General features: G+C 42.3%; 2 protein-coding genes across 5 annotated transcripts in view; one reads left to right on the forward strand and one right to left on the reverse strand.

The window, feature by feature from the left end:
• tube1 (tubulin, epsilon 1) overlaps window positions 1-18,556 on the reverse strand; it is a 38,539-nt gene that overhangs the window by 5,776 nt on the left and 14,207 nt on the right. Inside the window, exons 10-13 of one of the 3 annotated variants that reach the window (XM_031285633.2) lie at window positions 15,055-15,195; window positions 13,932-14,106; window positions 13,457-13,617; window positions 12,446-13,261 (exon numbers count right to left, since the gene is read on the reverse strand). In XM_031285633.2, the coding sequence (XP_031141493.1) occupies window positions 13,459-13,617; window positions 13,932-14,106; window positions 15,055-15,195 (475 nt within the window). In that variant the 3' untranslated portion in view covers window positions 12,446-13,261; window positions 13,457-13,458. Of the gene's footprint in view, window positions 1-12,445; window positions 13,618-13,931; window positions 14,107-15,054; window positions 15,196-18,556 lie in introns of those variants that run through there. The other 2 variants (XM_031285634.2, XM_031285637.2) reach the window with 2 other exon arrangements.
• On the forward strand, window positions 5,198-12,699 carry ccn6 (cellular communication network factor 6). 2 transcript variants are annotated; one of them, XM_031285639.2, is made up of 5 exons: window positions 5,198-5,461; window positions 8,446-8,722; window positions 9,200-9,436; window positions 11,691-11,863; window positions 11,945-12,699. In XM_031285639.2, the coding sequence occupies exons 1-5, from the start codon at window positions 5,414-5,416 to the stop codon at window positions 12,224-12,226; spliced, it is 1,017 nt and encodes a 338-aa protein (XP_031141499.1). In that variant the 5' UTR covers window positions 5,198-5,413; the 3' UTR covers window positions 12,227-12,699. The 2 variants fall into 2 exon arrangements, with proteins under 2 accessions (XP_031141499.1, XP_031141498.1); XM_031285638.2 differs by having other exon boundaries at window positions 5,199-5,461; window positions 11,670-11,863.

The following is an 18,556-nucleotide window of genomic DNA, read 5'->3' on the forward strand; positions in this document are numbered from 1 at the left end:
TTGTTTGTTTGTTTGCCAACTTTGACATCCCGCAGCATCCCGCTGTGTTTTCCTCCTCACATGCTGCTCGGTGAGCTCACAGGCCGGCCAGACGTTAATATCATCCCCGTTGGTATTATTGTTAGCTGCCGCTGATTCTGGATGTGAATTAACCTGTGAGGCATTCAGGTTTATTCCGAAATAACCTCTCTCAGCTAAAGGCTGGAGGTAGGACGAGACACGACAACATCCCGTCTGGTATTTACTGGGTTTGTTTGTGAAATCACTGCCGCCAACGCTGCTAACGCTGGGCAGGTCAGTTAGCTCCCGTTAGCTAGCTGCTGCCCCTGGATGCAGCCAGGCGGCCAGTGTAGCTCCGTGTTAGCCCCGCAGACCCGCGGAGCAGACCAGACTGAGCCCCGGGAGTCAGTGAGGCTGTGGCGGGGGCACACTCCTCAGTCAGCCGATTTGTTTTAGCGAGCAAAATGGCTGAATTTATTGTGCCGACCTTGAAAGTAATAACGAGATGACATATTATTTATAGCAAGCTAACCGTTCAGGTGGACTGCACGGCAGCGCGAGCTTGCAAACAAATATCTTTGTGTTCAGGCTTCTTCCACCCCCTCAGTGCGGTTGTTCTCAACAGCTGGGGACACAGTGAGTGTTGAGCGGGCGCGGCTCTTTTTTAACTGTAATCAAATTTTGTAGTTACAGTTTCAGTAAGCGTAAGGTACCGAAAAAAGTACCGTTGAATACCGAGACCGAACACCAGGCACCAGTACCGGTACCGTTATTGGTTCAGATGCAAAAGGTACCCAATCCTAAGTATGGGGGCGTGCCATGCTAGCAGCTAGGCGAGCATTATAACGTGTGTTACAAAGTGACCACGTTTGTCTCTGAAGTAAAGGCTGGACTACAATAGAGCTGTTTGGAGCAGTTTGTGAACAGTGTTTTCTGTTGGAGATGGTAAGTCTCTTTGGGGGGGACTTTGGGCTTTTTCACTTTGTAAACCTATAACATGCACAAAAAAAGATATATAACACAATAAAGGAAAGGGAAAAAGCCAAAAAGCATAATATGAGCACTTTAAGGTAGTTTAAATGTTTTATTCATCAACTGACTTGTTGAATGTTATGCTTGATTGTTTTAGTTCTTTGCGGTCTACCTGTGTTTTGTGATTTCTACATTGCTTGTATGGTGCGTGGTACTGCTGGCTGTAAACCAAATTGCCCTTTGGGGATAATAAAGTTTCCTTGACCTTGTTGTAATCCGAGTTCTCCGTTGTTTTTTGATAGCCGATCTGGCCGTGCCTGAGTGTTAGTGCATGTGGCTGTAAAAAGAAAATAGCTATGTGGAGGCAATCCCAGCATGCTGTTTTATTCAGTATTTTAAGTACAGCTCCTTTAACTTCTATTTCCCCAGAGGGGGCTTGTAACACAAGACAGGTTAGGAATAATTCAATGTTTTGAGAATTATGCTTATTTAAGGACTTTAATCCACTACACTCTTTAGATAATTCCCTTACTTTCTGCACAACAACTGACATCTGGAGTCCCTGCAATCTGCCTTAAAATCAATAAAAGTGATTACAAAGACAGACAACAAACTACAGATATGTATTCAGCACATTCTTTAAATTCCGTGGTGCTGATTTAATGATGTTCTGTCTGGTTAGTGGTTTGGCCACCTGAGAGTCTGCAATGCTCAGTTTCCAAAGATTAAGGCTATTTCCTCAAACCCATAAGACCTTGTGCTTTGGGTTATTTTCTAAAGGTAGTTCAGATTATGTTCTGAATCCAGACCACACTGAACTTCTGACACAAATCCTAATCAATATGTGATTTCTTTTATTTTTAAATGCCGTTGACGTTTCCACCCTCATTAATAAAAGTGCATGACCTGCTCCTTGGAGGCTGTGGGCTACACACAAGTGATGCAATGATGTTAGCCTAACTATACTCATACAGCAACAATGACATTTTTAGAAAGTTTAGATAAAAGGAAACTAGGCAACAATGTACAACTTGCAAAAACACTGCTATGCCCCTTAATCAGTCCCTCCAGGATGTCGCGATGTTGCGATTGCGCCAATTCACGCAAATTCAACCAATCACTGTGACTTTGGTGCGACTCGCAATTTTGAGTTTCACGCAAATTCAACCAATCCCAGCAGTCCCACGTGCCAGACTTTACGTCAGTATAATGTGACTCTGAGAGCCACTGACCAAGCGGGAGTGAGAGAGAGCTTGTTTCCGATATGTATGTATGAAGACGAGACTCAAACATCTCACATTTACCAACAAAACGTACAGCGAAAGACACACACAGTGTACGCTGTAACGTTTTCATATTATACCAACATTTGCAGCATCCTGAGCCTTTTTTGGTAAGGTTACTAGGACAACTCAGCCCTGAGTAGTTTTATTCTCCCCAAAACAAGTTTCCTTTTTATTTTTAAAGAACTATAAATAAAAAAAGAATCACAACTTTTTTTGCAACTTTCACTGTCTCTCGCAACTTCATTGCAACAAACATATAAAAGACATTGCAACTTTTATCGCAACATTTTACAAAATCAGGCATTTTGGGCCACAACAATCTCAAAAAAAAGGCCTTGAAATCCCAGAGGGACTGCTTAATCCTGTGTGTGTGTGTGTGTGTGTGTGTGTTTTTGGGGGAGGATAGTCTATAAATGCTCCCTTGCGACGACTTTTACAACTGTGACTATCTTCACACTTGACTTTTTATCTAATGTCGCTTTACTACTGCACGGCATGGCTTGATTCGCTCTTTTTTTAGTTTTCCATTAGCAGAGGTCGTGGGTAGTGCGTGTACGTGGTAGTTCTTGGTACCACTTCATTTGAGGTTCCAAGCGAGCTGAACCAATACTAGAAGGTTGAGCTAAAACACTGCACACCACTGATTGGTCAGAGAGAATCGCCACTAGCACGACACGGTACATCCGGCCATGGTTGGGCATCCGCCATTTCTAATTGGACAAGCTGCCGTTAGTCTGGATCAATGGAAGTACATTTCCAGGATCATTTCCTGACATCCGGTGCGTAGCTCCCTCACCTTTCGCTCTGTGTTGCCGTTCTCAAAACCCCTTCGCTTTGGGAAACAACCTTCCAGCTAGCGAGCTACATGCTGAAAATGGCAAGTTGTGAAGAAAATATGGATGGTGCAACAAGGCAGGTCAGCGTGGTTCTTTCAGGGAATGATTGTAAAGATTTACAAAGAATATGTTTAGGGCATTTCCTCTCTAACTGGGACATTTTGGGACTGATTGGTGGGATTGCTGTGGACGAAGTTCACACGGAGATACACTGGTAAGAGCTAATGACGTTTAACCATCTCTCCAGCTAATTTAAATAGCTCACGTCAAAGATGTTGTCTTGGTGACTTGGAGTCGAGTCTACTCGAGTCACTGATTGATGACTTGCGACTTGACAAAAATTAAATGATCTGAGACTCGGATGACTTATGCGTATTCATAAGTTTGAATGTTAGCTGTTAAATATAAAATACGTTGTCATGTTTCTGTATTACTATCAGGTGTGCTATGCAGCGGCAGTAGCACAAACTGAGAATCAGGACTGGATGATTCAAAAAGCTCACCGGTATGTGATTGTCATGATTGGATGACTGGCTGTCAGTCTGTTCATGACCGTTCATGTCATACTTTTTGCACTAGTTATAGAAACTAGTCAATTAATTTATTAGATGGGCTACTAATATACTGTCCTTTTTCTTCATAAAGAACGTATACTACAGGTAAGATTGCTTTATCTTGGGTGTAAAAAAAGTGACTTGATTTGGGGCTTGACTTAACACAACCTGTGACTTGACCCCCAATAAAAACTTAATACTTGCTTAAGACTTGGACCAAACGACTTGAGCCTTACTTGGGACTTGAGCACAGATGACTTGGTCACAACGCTGGCTCACGTTACTGTACTGTGTCAACAGTTAACTTAATTTAATATTGTATGTGGCGTCGTCTTTTGCAGGGTGCAAATGTTCCACCAAAACAAGTTCCTTCCTGAGACTATTTTGCAGAGCCACCGTCGCTGTGTCCGGAGCTTAGCGCCGCCCAAGAAGATTGTGATTGGATGCTGGTGTCACTCAGAGCTATGTTGTTTCGTTGCCCTGACTGGTTGCGGGTCAGCTTCCTGATTTCACAAACTAAGGAGCGAAATCACAGAGCATGCATGCGTTAATCGCACGTTAGTGGGGTTAAAAATAATTTGCGTTTACGCCTTAATTTTGACAGCCCTAAAATATATACATATATATATATACACATACATACATACATACATATATATATATATATATATATATATATATATATATATATATATATATACATACATACACATATATATACACATACATATATATATATATATATATATATATATATAGTTTTAGATGTATTTTGACCTGTTCATAGTAGTTAAATGTTTGTTTGACTTTGTTCAGCTTTGTTGTCCTTGTTTGTCTAATTCAGAAAAAAAAGAACAGAGTCAAATTCCCTTTGTGCTATTGGAAATGTTGGGGATCACTAAAGTCAGCACCATTAATATTTGTAGCAAATTGGATGGCAATTCAATAGTTCTCAAGACATGTAGATAAAACCAAAAAATGACCTGCTGGTGGCGCTAGAGGAAAAGTCAGTAGATCACCAAAGTAATTATGGTTCACCCTCTGGGAACCATGAATGTCTACAAAATTGCATAGCAATCCATCCAACAGTTGACTGACATTGCCATTCACAGAGCCATGTTGCTAATAATCAAACATTGGATCATATATTACAAATATTCTGGTCTGTTCATGAGAAGCGCCGATGGCTTAATGTGGATGGAGGTGGAGGGCTTGCTGTGAGAGGGACCTCTTTACTCAGTGTAAATAATAATGGAATGTGAACTCAGATACATGTCGGTCTGCATTAAGTGGGACCATACAGCTTAAACCAACATACAGTGTGTGCATTTACAAACCAGAATTCTACCAATGAATTCAGTGTGTGTCTTTTACAGAATTTAGTAGAACGTATTCCTTGAAATGTCCTTTACTGAGTGCTGTGTAGCAGCCTGCCACGCATGGTTTACAGATTTAACTGTTAGTTGCACCCAGGTAAATGGGAGCAGACTAAGAATAAACAAGTGGGCAGGACTTGAAGGCCCTGGCGTGGCCCAGCAGTTATGAAGACAAATATTTCCCCTCTGGATCAGTAAGGCGGGGAATAGGTGTGTTTGGAGAGGAGACAGAGGGGTGCTTTGTCCCCTTCTCTGACAGGTCAGCGCTCTCAATCTCTTCCCCCCCATTTCCCTCTCTCTCTGCCAGTCTTCCTCACTAAATCCCACCTTCCAGCTCCCTCGTCCCCCTGCGCCCTCCTGGAGCTCACACAAACCATCTCACTTAAGAGATGCTATCGCTTCTCTGCCGTTCCCTCCTGCTCATCCTTGCTCAACAGGTAAGAAGAGCATTATCTTTTTCTATTCTAACACTACAGACACATTGAGACAAGGCACTCAACGCCTGCTATACCTAGATGCTTCGGTGATCTCAGTAGCAGAGCACCAGCATTTTTCAGAATTTGCCTTTTCATTTTAATACTGGGAATATATTTATTTACATACAAAATCTAAAATAGCAATCAAGTAGCCATTAACAAAGTAACTTGGAACATTTGGTTTTCACTGGTGTTGCTCTCATTTTATTGAGCTTAAAGATAGTCTTCCTGTCCGGAGTAAAAACTTGCAAAAGGGGAGCAAAGTCTGAGGTCTTTGTATTTAAAGCTCCTGTGGACCCGTTTTCACACCATGAAATGAGCTCATTCAGTAAACCTGGCAGACAGGCTTCAGATTTTTGGCATAACCCTCAGTGACCCTTGGAAGCAGTGAGTAGTCAGGGGAACTGGAGCACACAAGTGGCACCATGCATTGATTACATCATTGTAAATACCGAGCAAAGCAAACATATTAGTTTTACAGGACTGAACACAAGCATTTATAATCTGTTGGGCTGTCATCGCTCTGAGCTATGTGCAGTTTACACCTTGACATAGACTTACATTTGAAATGCCTTCTTACTCTCTGAGCAGTTAGACTTGAAGGTTCAAAACATTGGCTATGTAACCATAATAGATAAAATGCTTCAATTGCAAACTAAATGTTATTATATCATTTGTGGTCGTAGTTAAAAGAAAGAAGTTGAGATTCTAGCTGATTAGGCTTAATATCTCAGTTGTTTTAAGGGTTCTTTTTTGTAATTTTCTGCTTTTTTAAATTCTATCTGTAACTGAAAATATGAGGTGAGTAAGATATACCTCAAGAAATCCCACAATGGCTTACAATCCCAAATATTTAGACCTTCACCTGTCAATGATGATGCAAAATGATGATGGTTACAATGTGCCAAATGCTGCTATTATTTAGGGAGTAGCTCGTGAATGAGTGAACAAGGGAGAGGTTTTAGACACAGCTCATGACTAAATCTTATTAAACATTCAAGGCAGCTCTGTGTGAGAAAATGTGCCTCCAAACAGAGTTACATTCATCAGGCGGCCAGAAACACGAGTCCAAAGAATTGGAAATGTTGATTTGTAGCTTTGTGACGTATAAATAAGCAATCGTTTGCTTACAAGTTAGCTATATCTATTATTTAAGCTGATGATATGTCAATGTTGTGATTACAGCGAGCTTCCGCTGACTCAACTGGCCAAAACGCACATTTTCCATACAACTGTACACCTTCTGACTCAAGTTTCTCTCGTTCACCAACAAAGACTAGATTCAGGCTATGTTTAGACGCAACGCAAAACTGGCGTTGCATTCTCATTTTTTATTCCGCGTTTAGACGAGTGTTATGGGGGGGAAATCTGCGTGCATATGGTGACGCAAAAGTGTGTGAAATGCGATCCACCAAGTCTGCGCGCCTGCGTAGAACCTTCCTTCTACTCGTCTACCTCTTCTCCTCCTCTCTCCCTCTCTAGTAGTGCGAAGCAAACAACAAAAGCTGACAGTTTTGTCTGAACAGATGAGGAGGTGGAGTTATTGCTCCAAACAATGCACACACACACACACACACACACACACTCGCACAGTGCGTTTTTACCCTTTAGACGGGAACACGACGGTGGAGTGTTTTTACGATTTCCACTCTGGAAGGTGGTTTTACTTTTTTGCGTTTTTAAGCCCCAAAAATGCCGTCGCCGTCTAAACGAAAGGCACATCTGATCAAATATTTTGTCGTTTTCACCCGCGAGTGTATTCCTGTAAACAGGGCCTCATTGTCTTAACTCACCTAAAAGCACACTTCATTCATCAAACTCAAACTGTACCAACAATCTCCAACTCTGGTTGGGTCAAAATAAATCCTTAATTCACAGAGTAATTACGTCTCATTTCATTATCACTGAGTTTACTGAACTATAGGTGTGAAAGCACCCCTAGACTACAATATATCGTATGTGCCAGTTTGACATTTTGCACAAAATCTGCTTGATTATGGAAAGAAATCATGATCACAATTATTTTGGTCGATATTGAAATGACGATTATTTAACACAATTACCCATTGTCTTTTGGAAAGATGTAGCAATTACTGAACTTACAAAACAGTGAAACAAATCGACAGTGAAAACACCTTGAACTGTGGAATTTCCTTTAATATTTCTGCCATTTTAACTTTTTTTTTCATCCACAAACATAAGCAAGAGTTTATTTGCAAACGTGCAAAAAAAAAATGCATTTCGATCAATCAAAGTTTTTGTGATCATAAGGGGCCCAAATCGTAATGCACCAGAGGAAACTAGTCTTTGAGATACCAAGTTCTATATCCGAGTCTAGGTCGGGGGAGTTGTTGACCTGGCTGGTCTCCAAAATTATTAGCCATCCTTTGGAAACCATGTCCATATTTATGAAAATACCTTTGGATTCCAGTCAGCTCTCAAACAGAATAAGGTCTGCCTGCTGACTTAATACTGATTTCCAATAGCCTTGCACCTACATGTGACGTGTGTATAACTACAACCATGAATATCCAAGTTTCATGGTGGAAAATATCTTGAGGGACAAACAGAAGACAGATTGACTGACGAGTGCAATGTTCATCCAGTGCAATAAGTACATAGATGTAGGCAAAGGTGTTACTGTTGTCCATTCAACATTTTCTGCCTAAGTCTAAATTCTAAAGGTGGAACTGAGGTCTGGGTGTGCTCAGCAACTCTTTCCAAGCAAAACATACAGAAGCGAAAAGGGATACAAATGTGGATTCTTTTTTTTTTTTTTTATCTCAAAGCTATTTGGTATACAATGAGCTTTCTCTAAGATGAACAGATCAAAAAATTCAATAAAGCAGCAGCTGCTGCGGTTTCAAGAATAAACAGAATTTGTACATCCAAATCCCTGCCCAGTTTTTTTTCATCAAAGGATCTCTGTCCTCCTCTTCACCCAGTGCTTCAGCAGGGTTCAGAACAATGGACAGCTGGCTCCTCGAGATGGGCGGGCTGCGGCTGAGAGGCGGCAGTTTTGCCAGTGGCCCTGCAAGTGTCGGGAAAGACCCTATTGTTCCCCGGGAGTGAGCTCTGTCCTGGATGGGTGTGGCTGCTGCAAGAGCTGTGCCAGGCAGATCGGAGAGCCGTGCAACGAGAGGGACGTGTGTGACCCGCACAAGAGCATGTACTGTGACTTTTCAGCTGACAAGCCAAGATTTGAGGTCGGAGTGTGTGCATGTGAGTGGCTCTCAACTTTTCCCTGAATTAGTCATGGTAGGATAGGTCAAGGTAACAGGGGTGCTAACCATTTTCTGTTTCAAACTAGAGCTTGGGCAGTATGATGCATATGGTTACCTGGTGTTCAGGCTGAAAGCAGCGCTGTGTTAAAAACAATGCAAGGGGCTGCGCTGTTGTGCGGTGATGTTGGCGTAGTAGCCACACTGGGATCATCACATGACACACACTGACCCAAATAGCATTTTTCCCCATAAACAGTCATTGGGAAAGGAGTGGCTGTTAAACGGTGAAAACGTTACAGACACACTTTAAGACTAATCAATAAAGCCATCTACACGGCTAATGTTTTACTCGTGCTTTAAGTACAGACCTGCAGCATATTTTTACATTTCAAGTCTATTTTCTTCCAGCGTATTGGGGTGCTGCACCAACGAGTACCAGAGCCCTGACATGTTTCCCTTATTCTTTCTCATTCAGACTTGATGGCAGTAGGCTGTGACCTGAATGGGGCCCACTATGAGAACGGTGAAGGTTTCGAGCCCAGCCCCCTCTATAAGTGCACATGTATTGCTGGAGCCATCGGCTGTACCCCTGCATTCATCCAGAAGCCCGCTGGTCTCTTAGGCCCTACACCGCTGATGGGCAACATGCCAGCCGGCATTCGCAGTGGCCAGAACCCAAAGAAGCACCAACAGGATACTACCTACATGTCAGGTGTGTTTATAGAGTGAACCTGTGGAGAAAGGCCAGCCTGTCTGGCCTGGAATGCTAATTGGTGTCCAGGTTAGCCGGTTGGGGAGTGGGTGTTTCATTACTCTGGCAGTGTGAGCAGAGGGAGGAGTGAGGTGGTGTAAGATGGATGGTTCCAATTATAAGCAGGAAGAGGGACAACTCACTTCCACTTTGATGTACCAGCGTAGTGTGTTTGCTTTGCATGAAACTCTGCAGAAATATATCTAGATAATGGCGTGTCAGGGAACCACTAATTTAATTTGTTCATGGTGGAAAAACACCGCACCTTGTTTAGATTTAAAACATCCACACAAGGAAACTGAAATCTTTTGGGATGTCTAAAGATAATTTCAGTTCAGCAGAATGGTTTTTCCACTCATTCCACTTAAAGTGGCCATATTATGCTCATTTTCATGTTCATAATTGCAATTTGAGATTGTATCAGAATAGGTTTACATGGTTTAATTTAAAAAATTACATATTTTTTAGTGGTGTGCAAAAAAATCGATTCGTATTCGAATCGCGATTCAAGCTCTACCGATTCAAAATCGATTTATAGAATTCCAAAAGTCGATTCATATTAAAAAAAAAAATGTGTACTGCACATTGCTGCAGCTCCTCTTTTCACCCTGTGTTCAGGTCTCTGTTTTAGCTACAGAGTGAGACCTCTCAACTTCTGTAAGATCTTTGTTGGCAGTCGCACATGCTCAGTAGCTAGGTAAGGATTACATGAGCTAGCTAGCTGTTTCTCCAACTTCAGCAGTACAAGGCAGGATTAGCCGGGAGACTTCTTCTAAATGAGGGCGCACTTCCAACTTTGTGTGGAATACCTGCAGAACAGGGACATGGAAGTAGTTCTATACAATTTATTTTGTAGATTAGGCTGAACTAGTGTGTGTTGTAGCAGTGTTTTGCCATTGAGAACGAGCTAGCATGCTAACGGTTAGCCCCCTAAGCCCCTCGTCTTGGCTAGTGACGTAGAAAGCCGTGCAGATTTTGACCAGCTGACCCTGAGACTGAAGGCAGGACACATTCAGAAACCGTATCTCACTCAAAACAGCTTGTTAGTTTGTATGTGTGTGGAAGCACCAGAGACACAACATAACACCCCAAATCCCAGAAAAAGTGATTTTTTTCATAATATGGGCACTTTAAAGCGTAACTCTCGCCTTAAATGCAACCTAGGGTGTTTTTGTGAATGTACCTGAGTCAAACTTTAGTTTAAAAGCATATTAGGACGGAAGGGCCAATTTTAAGATTTACCGTATCTTCGTTTTTCGGTCAAATGGCCTTTTGAATGGGAGTGCTAGGGGCACTACTATGATAGCATCAAAATCAACATTTTTAAAACACTAAGAAGGCTCGACACAACATGAGACTTTGCTCCAAGTATCACCAGGGGCTCTACACCTTAACCAAAGCATTGACAACATTGTTTGTGTTCACAGAGTTTACTAAATAGAAAGGTTTTGAACGACTTACTTTAGCAGGTGTTGTTATTTCCGGGCGCTACCATCTCCGAATGCAACGTAACAGGGAGGAGAGTAAAGATGGAAAGCTCCTAAAGCTTAGTTCCATATAAATGCACGGATTATTTGTTGTTTTATCGTTAGTGAAAAACAATATTGACCTTGTAGTTGAAAAAGGAGCCTCATATAAGAATGACATTTCCTCCTATGGAGTCCGTTCATTTGCATTTGGAGAGACACTTTTTAACTGGCGAGATGGTAGCGCCCGAAAACAGCGACAAAACCTTTCTTTTTTAGTAAACTCTGTGTACACAAACAATGTTGTCAATGCTTTCGTTAAGGTGTAGAGCCTCTGGTGATACTTGGAGCAAAGTCTCATGTTGTGTCGAGCCTTCTTAGTGTTTTAAAAATGTCGCCCCTAGTACTCCCATTCAAAAGGCCATTTGACTGAAAAACGAAGATACGGTAAATCTTAAAAGTGGCGATTCCGTCCTAAATATGCTTTTAAACTAAAGTTTGACTCGGGTACATTCACAAAAAGACCCAAGGTTGCATTTTGGTGAGAGTTACGCTTTAACTAATGTAAGTACAGCCTCGAAGGAAACTGAAAATGAATTCCCTCGTGGTGGGTAAGGTAAGACCAGGTATTTGGGGTGTGTGCTCTTCTTGGCAGTACGGTGGCACAGAGACTAGATCTTTGTGTAGGGTGTTGTTGACACAGTGCCCTTTAACTGTAATACTGAAAGCTTACAGGGATCCTCCTTTAGCCTGGAAGAAGAACTGTCTGATCCAGACCACGCCCTGGAGCCCCTGCTCCAAAACATGCGGCCTGGGCATCTCTGTGCGCGTCACCAACGACAACAGCAAATGTGAGATGAGGAAGTCCCGACGCCTGTGTCTGCTGCGACCGTGTGGGAAGAGTGTGATGAAGAGTATTAAGGTGACAAGTTGGTCAAATTCTATCAAAGTATTGTTTTATATAAAAATCAAGACTAATCAAATCAATGTTTTCCCCTTATAGGTGCCAAAGGGAAAGACATGCCGGCCTAAATTCCAAGCAAAGAAAGCAGAAAAGCTGACACTCTCAGGCTGTACCAGTACCAAGAAGTTTAAGCCCACGTACTGCGGTGTCTGTACAGACCAGCGCTGCTGTGTCCCAAACCAATCACGTATGATCAAGGTCGACTTCACGTGCAAGGGGGGCTCCAACACACAGTGGAAGATGCAGTGGATAACATCCTGCGTGTGCCAGAGGAAGTGCAACGACCCAGGTGACATGTTTTCAGACCTGCGGCTACTCTAACGGAGAAGTCCAAGAAGTCCAGAGACACAGACGCAGGACATGAGCCCTGCTGGGGCGGACTAAGGACTGAAACGTATGCATACTTTGGTCATTAAGTTCTCCTCAGCAGTGGCGATGGGACTTGAGAAATCAAAAAAAGAAGACGACAAAAACTCAAACTACAAAACCTCATTTCATAGGGAAGAATGGCTGGGATCATTAAATGAATTAGGAAATGTGTTTTAGTTATGGTAGAATATTTTATAAACCCTGTCTTCAGGACATGTATGTGCAATAACAACAAGGAACATGGCCAGTGCATTAGCTGTAACAGCACACATTAACAGTACCTCATAATACTATGGTCAGGGAGCCCACACATGGCAAATCAGGTCACACTACAGATTCTTTTTACATGTTGTCCCTGCTTATTTTTAATCTGTTCACAAATTAGACAATATTGACATATAACTTATAAAGGTATATACAAAAGATTTGGTTGTGTGAAGTCCTTATTGAAAAATAATTATTGGTATAACTGTGTCCATGTTCGGAAACCGTTCGCCGTTATTGGCCTTATCTGGACACCTCCGGTCTGACGTCTTTCCGGCCTTTTAACGGTGCTTTTCCTTTGCGATCGCCCCCGAAGTGCAAATAGAATTCATTTATACACATCTAAGAATCTACATGTGAGTTTTCATATGTATGTACATGGACATTTGCATGTCAAATTAGTATACAAAAGTGACTTTAAGGAGAGAAAGTAGTAAGAACGCTTGGGCGATGCTCAGGTGGTGGAATAACTTTACAAAGTGGAAATGAAGGGGATACTGAATAATTTGGAAGCATGTCGTTTTACATTTTATTGTGAAGAACGGAAGTACGGTCCCAGATGTGTGGACAGCATTGATGTTAATATGGTTAATACCCCGAAAAACCAGCAGCGCCCAGTGAGGTTTTACAGCGAGGACAGGGGGTGTCCGAGTATGGCCAACGGTAGCGCGTTGCTAATTCACCGGTATTAGCTTCCTTTTGCTGACACTTGGAAAGACAAAGCTAAAGTAAATGGTTAAAATGATATTCTGTTAGAGAGGAAAGAAGTTACACTTCCGTTTTACACCATTAACTTAACTGAAAACGTCACTAATATTTGTATTTAAACAGATATTCTGATAGGACTTAGCATGGACACAGTTATTTTACAATGAGACAGTCATAGACACAGACATCTACACACACAACAGCGCAGACCTTCATCTGGCAATGCGGAGTCTGGGTGCGTCTGGCATAAGTGTCCCCTTGGTGGCATCTAGATGTTGGTACTCTTCAATCAGTGAGCTGAGAGAGCTGATGGCCTCTGAGAAGCAGCTCTGCTCCATCCCGTCTACATGCAGGTAGTGGTGTAAGTGAGCCTTCAATAGGGAGGGAGGGAGCACAATGTGCTGTTAAGTAATTATGTCTGACTTCCTCTTTTTCTTCAGTCTATAACATTTTCAAAAACAAAAAAAAAATGTCCATCACAAGTTACCACTACTGAAAGCTACAGTTCAGTATGTCTTCGATCTGTTTATACTGTCTAACCAACTGTCAAAAATCCCAAAGGTGTTCTATCATGAGTAAAGACAAAAAACTAGTTATCCAAACACATTTGACAAGGTGTAAAGGGAATATTTGATGGCTTTGACTTATTAAATGATAAATTCCTTTGCTGAATCTTCTAATGCACCTTCTTCCTGTAGAGCCTGATGAAGCGTTCTCTCAGCTCCATGAATGTGAGCTTCACACAGGTGTTGTTGGCCAGGGCTAACAGGGCGTGGGAGTGACCCACGGGAGGCACTGAACACAGGCTCGTCTTCCAGCCTTCCTGGTTCCACGACACAAAGGGTAGCAAAGGCTTAAGTCTAGAGCAGAAGGAGAAAAGAAATACATATCGAATGCAGGAAAAATGCAGGACATTTTTATCAGAAAACAGCGTAGAAAATTGGGAAGATTGGCTGAACAGGCAGCCAAGTGGCAATACACTCCCCCCCACCACCCTGTGCCCCCTGTTCCTTGGGCACATTTTTAAAAAGTATGGAAAAATATACAAGAGGGTTAGTGACACTTAAGAGTTCAACAGCACTGTTTGTATTATTATTTGCTATCTTGTGACAAGGAGAAATTTGTAAGATACTATATTGACCACCACAAAAATGGTAATGACCCAGTGAAAGATCTCAACAGACTGATGTTATGGGCTGCAACATTTTCGTTTTTTCTTCTTTAAAAAGTCCATCACAGTTTCCCAAGATTGTGAGGTCTTCAAAATAAAAGAAATCTTGTTTGTCAAACCAGCTGTCCAAAAATCAAAGATATTCAGTTTACAATGATGCAGCAAGTCTCAAATGTAAGCAACTGGAACCAACCATGTTTGGAATATGTGACGATTCATCTATCAACACGTGTTGGCGTTTAGTTTCGTAACAATTCGTAAAGTTAAACATTTGTTTTAACCAACAGAAAAATATGCTGCAATATAGTTTGTACAGTGATTATGTGTGTGCCCCTGAGTCTTTTGGTGGGCAATATTTCTGTGCTTTTCTTCCTCCTCTCTCCCTCCCTTTCCTCCTCTTTTAGACCATGGTCATACACAAATATGTACTCTCACAGCAGCTTCTGTTTCAGCTTCTCTACATGAAAACAGCTGCTGCTGAATGGACCAGTCATGAATCAGTGCTGTCAGTGCTGAATGGGGGTACTATTTGGGAGAGTGAGTGTGAAGGTCATCTTTGGGCCTATCAGGGTGGTTGCACGGACTCGTCTGCTGTCTCGGTGCAGAAGGAGACAGAGTGGGAGGATGGCGCTCTGACCTCTCGATGTTCCTGCGCAGGTCAGACACCTGCACGTTGCCCCTGACCATGAGGGCGCAGGCCAGGTAGAGGCTGTGCTTCGGGTCAGCTCGGATTAGCTGGTGGTCTTTACTGAAGGCATCGCTGAACATCTGATCCAGTCTAGAGGGCACAGTTAGAGGAGAACAACAAACACTTCACAATACTTCCAGACAGGGCTTTAAATTGACACCCACCAACCCACCAAATGCGGGTAAAAATGACCTTTGGCAGGTAACGTTTTAAAGTTACACTAGCCAATTTGGCGGGTGATGAAAGAAGCGAAGCGTCTGTTTGAATCTACAGGCTGCAGAAACAATGCGACAAGTTTTCCAGATTGCTCGGTTTTCTGCCAAGAAATTTGGGCGGTTTTGTGTTTGTTTAGCCTGGAAAGGTAATCTTTATCATGCCAACGCTGCTCGTAGTACTAATCTTACATTACATTACATGTCATTTAGCTGACGCTTTTATCCAAAGCGACTTACAATTGCTATATATGTCAGAGGTCACACTCCTCTGTAGCAACTAGGGGTTAAGTGTCTTGCTCAGGGACACATTGGTTGATGTATTGCAGTGGGATTCGAACCCGGGTCTCACACACCAAAGGCATGTGTCATATCCACTGCGCCATCACCACCCACATTTCCCATGAACACTATGTCGCGACGTGTCAGACAACCGTTGGCTACGTGGCTAGCGTGCGGAATGGATTACGAGCTACGCTGAAGAAAAACAGAACGGAGCGAAACAAACCAGATTAGCTTAAAGTAAAGTAAAGTTAGTTAGGAAAACAAACAAACAAACATTTGGCTAGTGGAAAATCTGATTGGCTGGTAACTTTTAAAATATACTAGCTATGTTGGCTGGTGATCAAAAAAGTTAATTTAAAGCCCTGCTTCGAGATATTACATTTACATCCTGGCAAAGACTAGCGTTTGTGGTTTGCTTGTTCAGCACCTAGACTGGCTGTCATACTCTGAAAGCCCTGACCACCGGAGGGGAAGACGGTCTGTGCCACAATATGCAACTAAGGGCTGAAACGCTTACAAAGTGCCTCTAGCTAGTTAAAAACATCAGATTTAAGCATGTCAAAGGATTATTTTAGCTACCTACAGTATGTCTCTTCCAGAGAGGACAACAGGGTTTCCCGCAGCACTTTGCAGCTCGGGCGGCCCGCCTAAGCTGGGGAACCCCACCGCCTTAACTAGGTCGTCAAAAAAAAAAAAAATAAAAAAAAAAAAAGTCCGCTACACAAAAGGCCGTCAAGTGCATCTCGGACAATAGCGCGGACGCGCTTCACACCGCGAGCGGGCACGCGCGCCACACGGCCGAAATGAGAGAAAGAAAAAGAGACGTGGTCCGTCGCTGTCTGGAGGAGAACTAGCCAGTTGATATCGCGTGTGTCCGTGAGAACAATCGCCAATTCACCGTCGCGTGTGCGTTGGAGTTTGTCAACAAATGTGGTCAGCTGGGGCATGCCCGGGCAGAGACGGGGTGATGGACTTACCGGAGTGTTGGCATACGGTGGGCAGAGAGCATTTCTATATGTTTCTCTGTCCTGTTGTTCACATCAGTGAGGCTTTCTTCTCTTGTTTCAACCAAGTGAATACATGAGGAAGTGACTGGAACTATCCATCACCTCTCGCGCGTGGATTCTCAACATCCCGGCTGCCGGTCTTTGAGACACAGCTGTTTGTTTGTTTTTAATCACTACACGCGGTTCACAACACACGGTTAGTTAGCGTAGTTACACACAGTGAAATGACGTGTCCTGTTTTTATTTCACGCATACTTTCATTTCTTTCATTCACACGCATGTAAGCTATGGGCTGAGCTCTGTTATCTCAGCGCAGTTTGTTTTGGAGAAGAGTTGTCGGGCAAAGTGGAAGAGTGCGTGTCACTGAGGATAATGGGAGCAATGCCAGTAAAAGTGTTATAGCACTTTTTTTGAAAATAGTTTAATGAGCTTAAAATTGCCCATTGCAGCTGTTATTTTGAAAAGCTGGTTATTTATTAATTATTTATTATTATTTAAATGTAATATTTAGTGTAGTGTGTAGTACAGAGTCTGCACTACACATTACAGTGTTTTATCTGTTACTCAGACAATATTGAACTTAAGCTAAACTTTTAAAAAAAAGAAATCGCAAATTGAACCGTAATCACAATATCTGGCAGAAAAAACGCAATTAGATTTTTTCCTTAAATTGTTCAGCCCTATTATGGGTTATACACATTGTCGGTAGTGCATCCCATCACAACAGCTTTTAGGCATTTTTCTGTTATTCATTAGCAGACGGAACTGACGAGGAGTCACCTTGACGCAATACAAGTCAATGGAGAATGATGACTTGTTTTTCCCTCCGGTGGGTGCGGGACTTAAATGAGCTCTATCTATAGTGTGTCTATTTACTGGCTACAGTAACTGAAGTGGCCTCGCAGGGATTTCAGGTACAGCTGAGTTAGACTGGGGGCCAAGAGGGCAATGTTTGAGAAAGAAGAGTTGTTGTACCTTTATTTATACAGGCAAGTTCTGCTGAGCAGGCAAGACATTTCTAACCAACACCCTGCTCTGCATTCATAGTCATATATATTAACTTCTGGAAGTTTGCCCAGTACAACCACCAATCTTACTGACCAATGAGCAGCTCCTCTGGAGCAGATGAGGTCCATATGGCTCACACAAGGCCACTTTCATGGTGGTTGTTGTTGGGGAGCAGGCGGGAGGGGAGGTGGTGGATCAAATGGTGTTTTTCCTGTCACAAGCCTGCAGCACTAAACTTTAAGATGCCAACATCCCACTTAAAAAAATAAAAGCCAGCTTTGTGGTGTTCGCAGATCTTATGCCTCTTTTTAAAATTATGGTACTGCACTGAAAAAAATTGGATTTGGTCCCTCCTAATACAGTGGTTACAGCTAGTCTATACAGAGCCAATGGTGACCGTTCTTAATAATGGAGTCATGTCACCCTCATTAAGCCTTAGTCGCAGCACTCTGCAGGGTTTTCCATTATCACTGCTGATATTTGCCCCGTTTTTAGAACCTTTGGCAATTGCATTGTGTAAAAGTGAAAATGTCAAAGGGGTTAAAATGGGCCAGGTAGAACACAAACTTTTACGTCGTGGACGATATTCTTTTGGTTTCAAGTAAACCGCACACGGCAACATCTGAGATCTCTTCAATTATTGATTCCTTTTCTGAAATTTCTGGTTGGCCATGATGGAGTCTTGGCACTTCAAGTGGATGCCGTCAGGTTTGAATTATTTAGGGATTAAACTAACACTAGGCCTGGAAAAAATAATGCAAACTTATATCTCTTCAGTTATTCAAGCTATCCAACCTGTCCTACAAAACTGGGCAAAAATGAATATGTCTTTATTAGGTAGGATTCATTTGGTTAAGATGATCGTCACTCCCAAGATAAATTATATTTTACATATGTTACCATTACATTTCCACCCAATCTTTTAAAACGGTATAACAC

Source organism: Sander lucioperca, chromosome 19 (genome assembly GCF_008315115.2).
Source record: "Sander lucioperca isolate FBNREF2018 chromosome 19, SLUC_FBN_1.2, whole genome shotgun sequence".
Taxonomy (NCBI): domain Eukaryota; kingdom Metazoa; phylum Chordata; class Actinopteri; order Perciformes; family Percidae; genus Sander; species Sander lucioperca.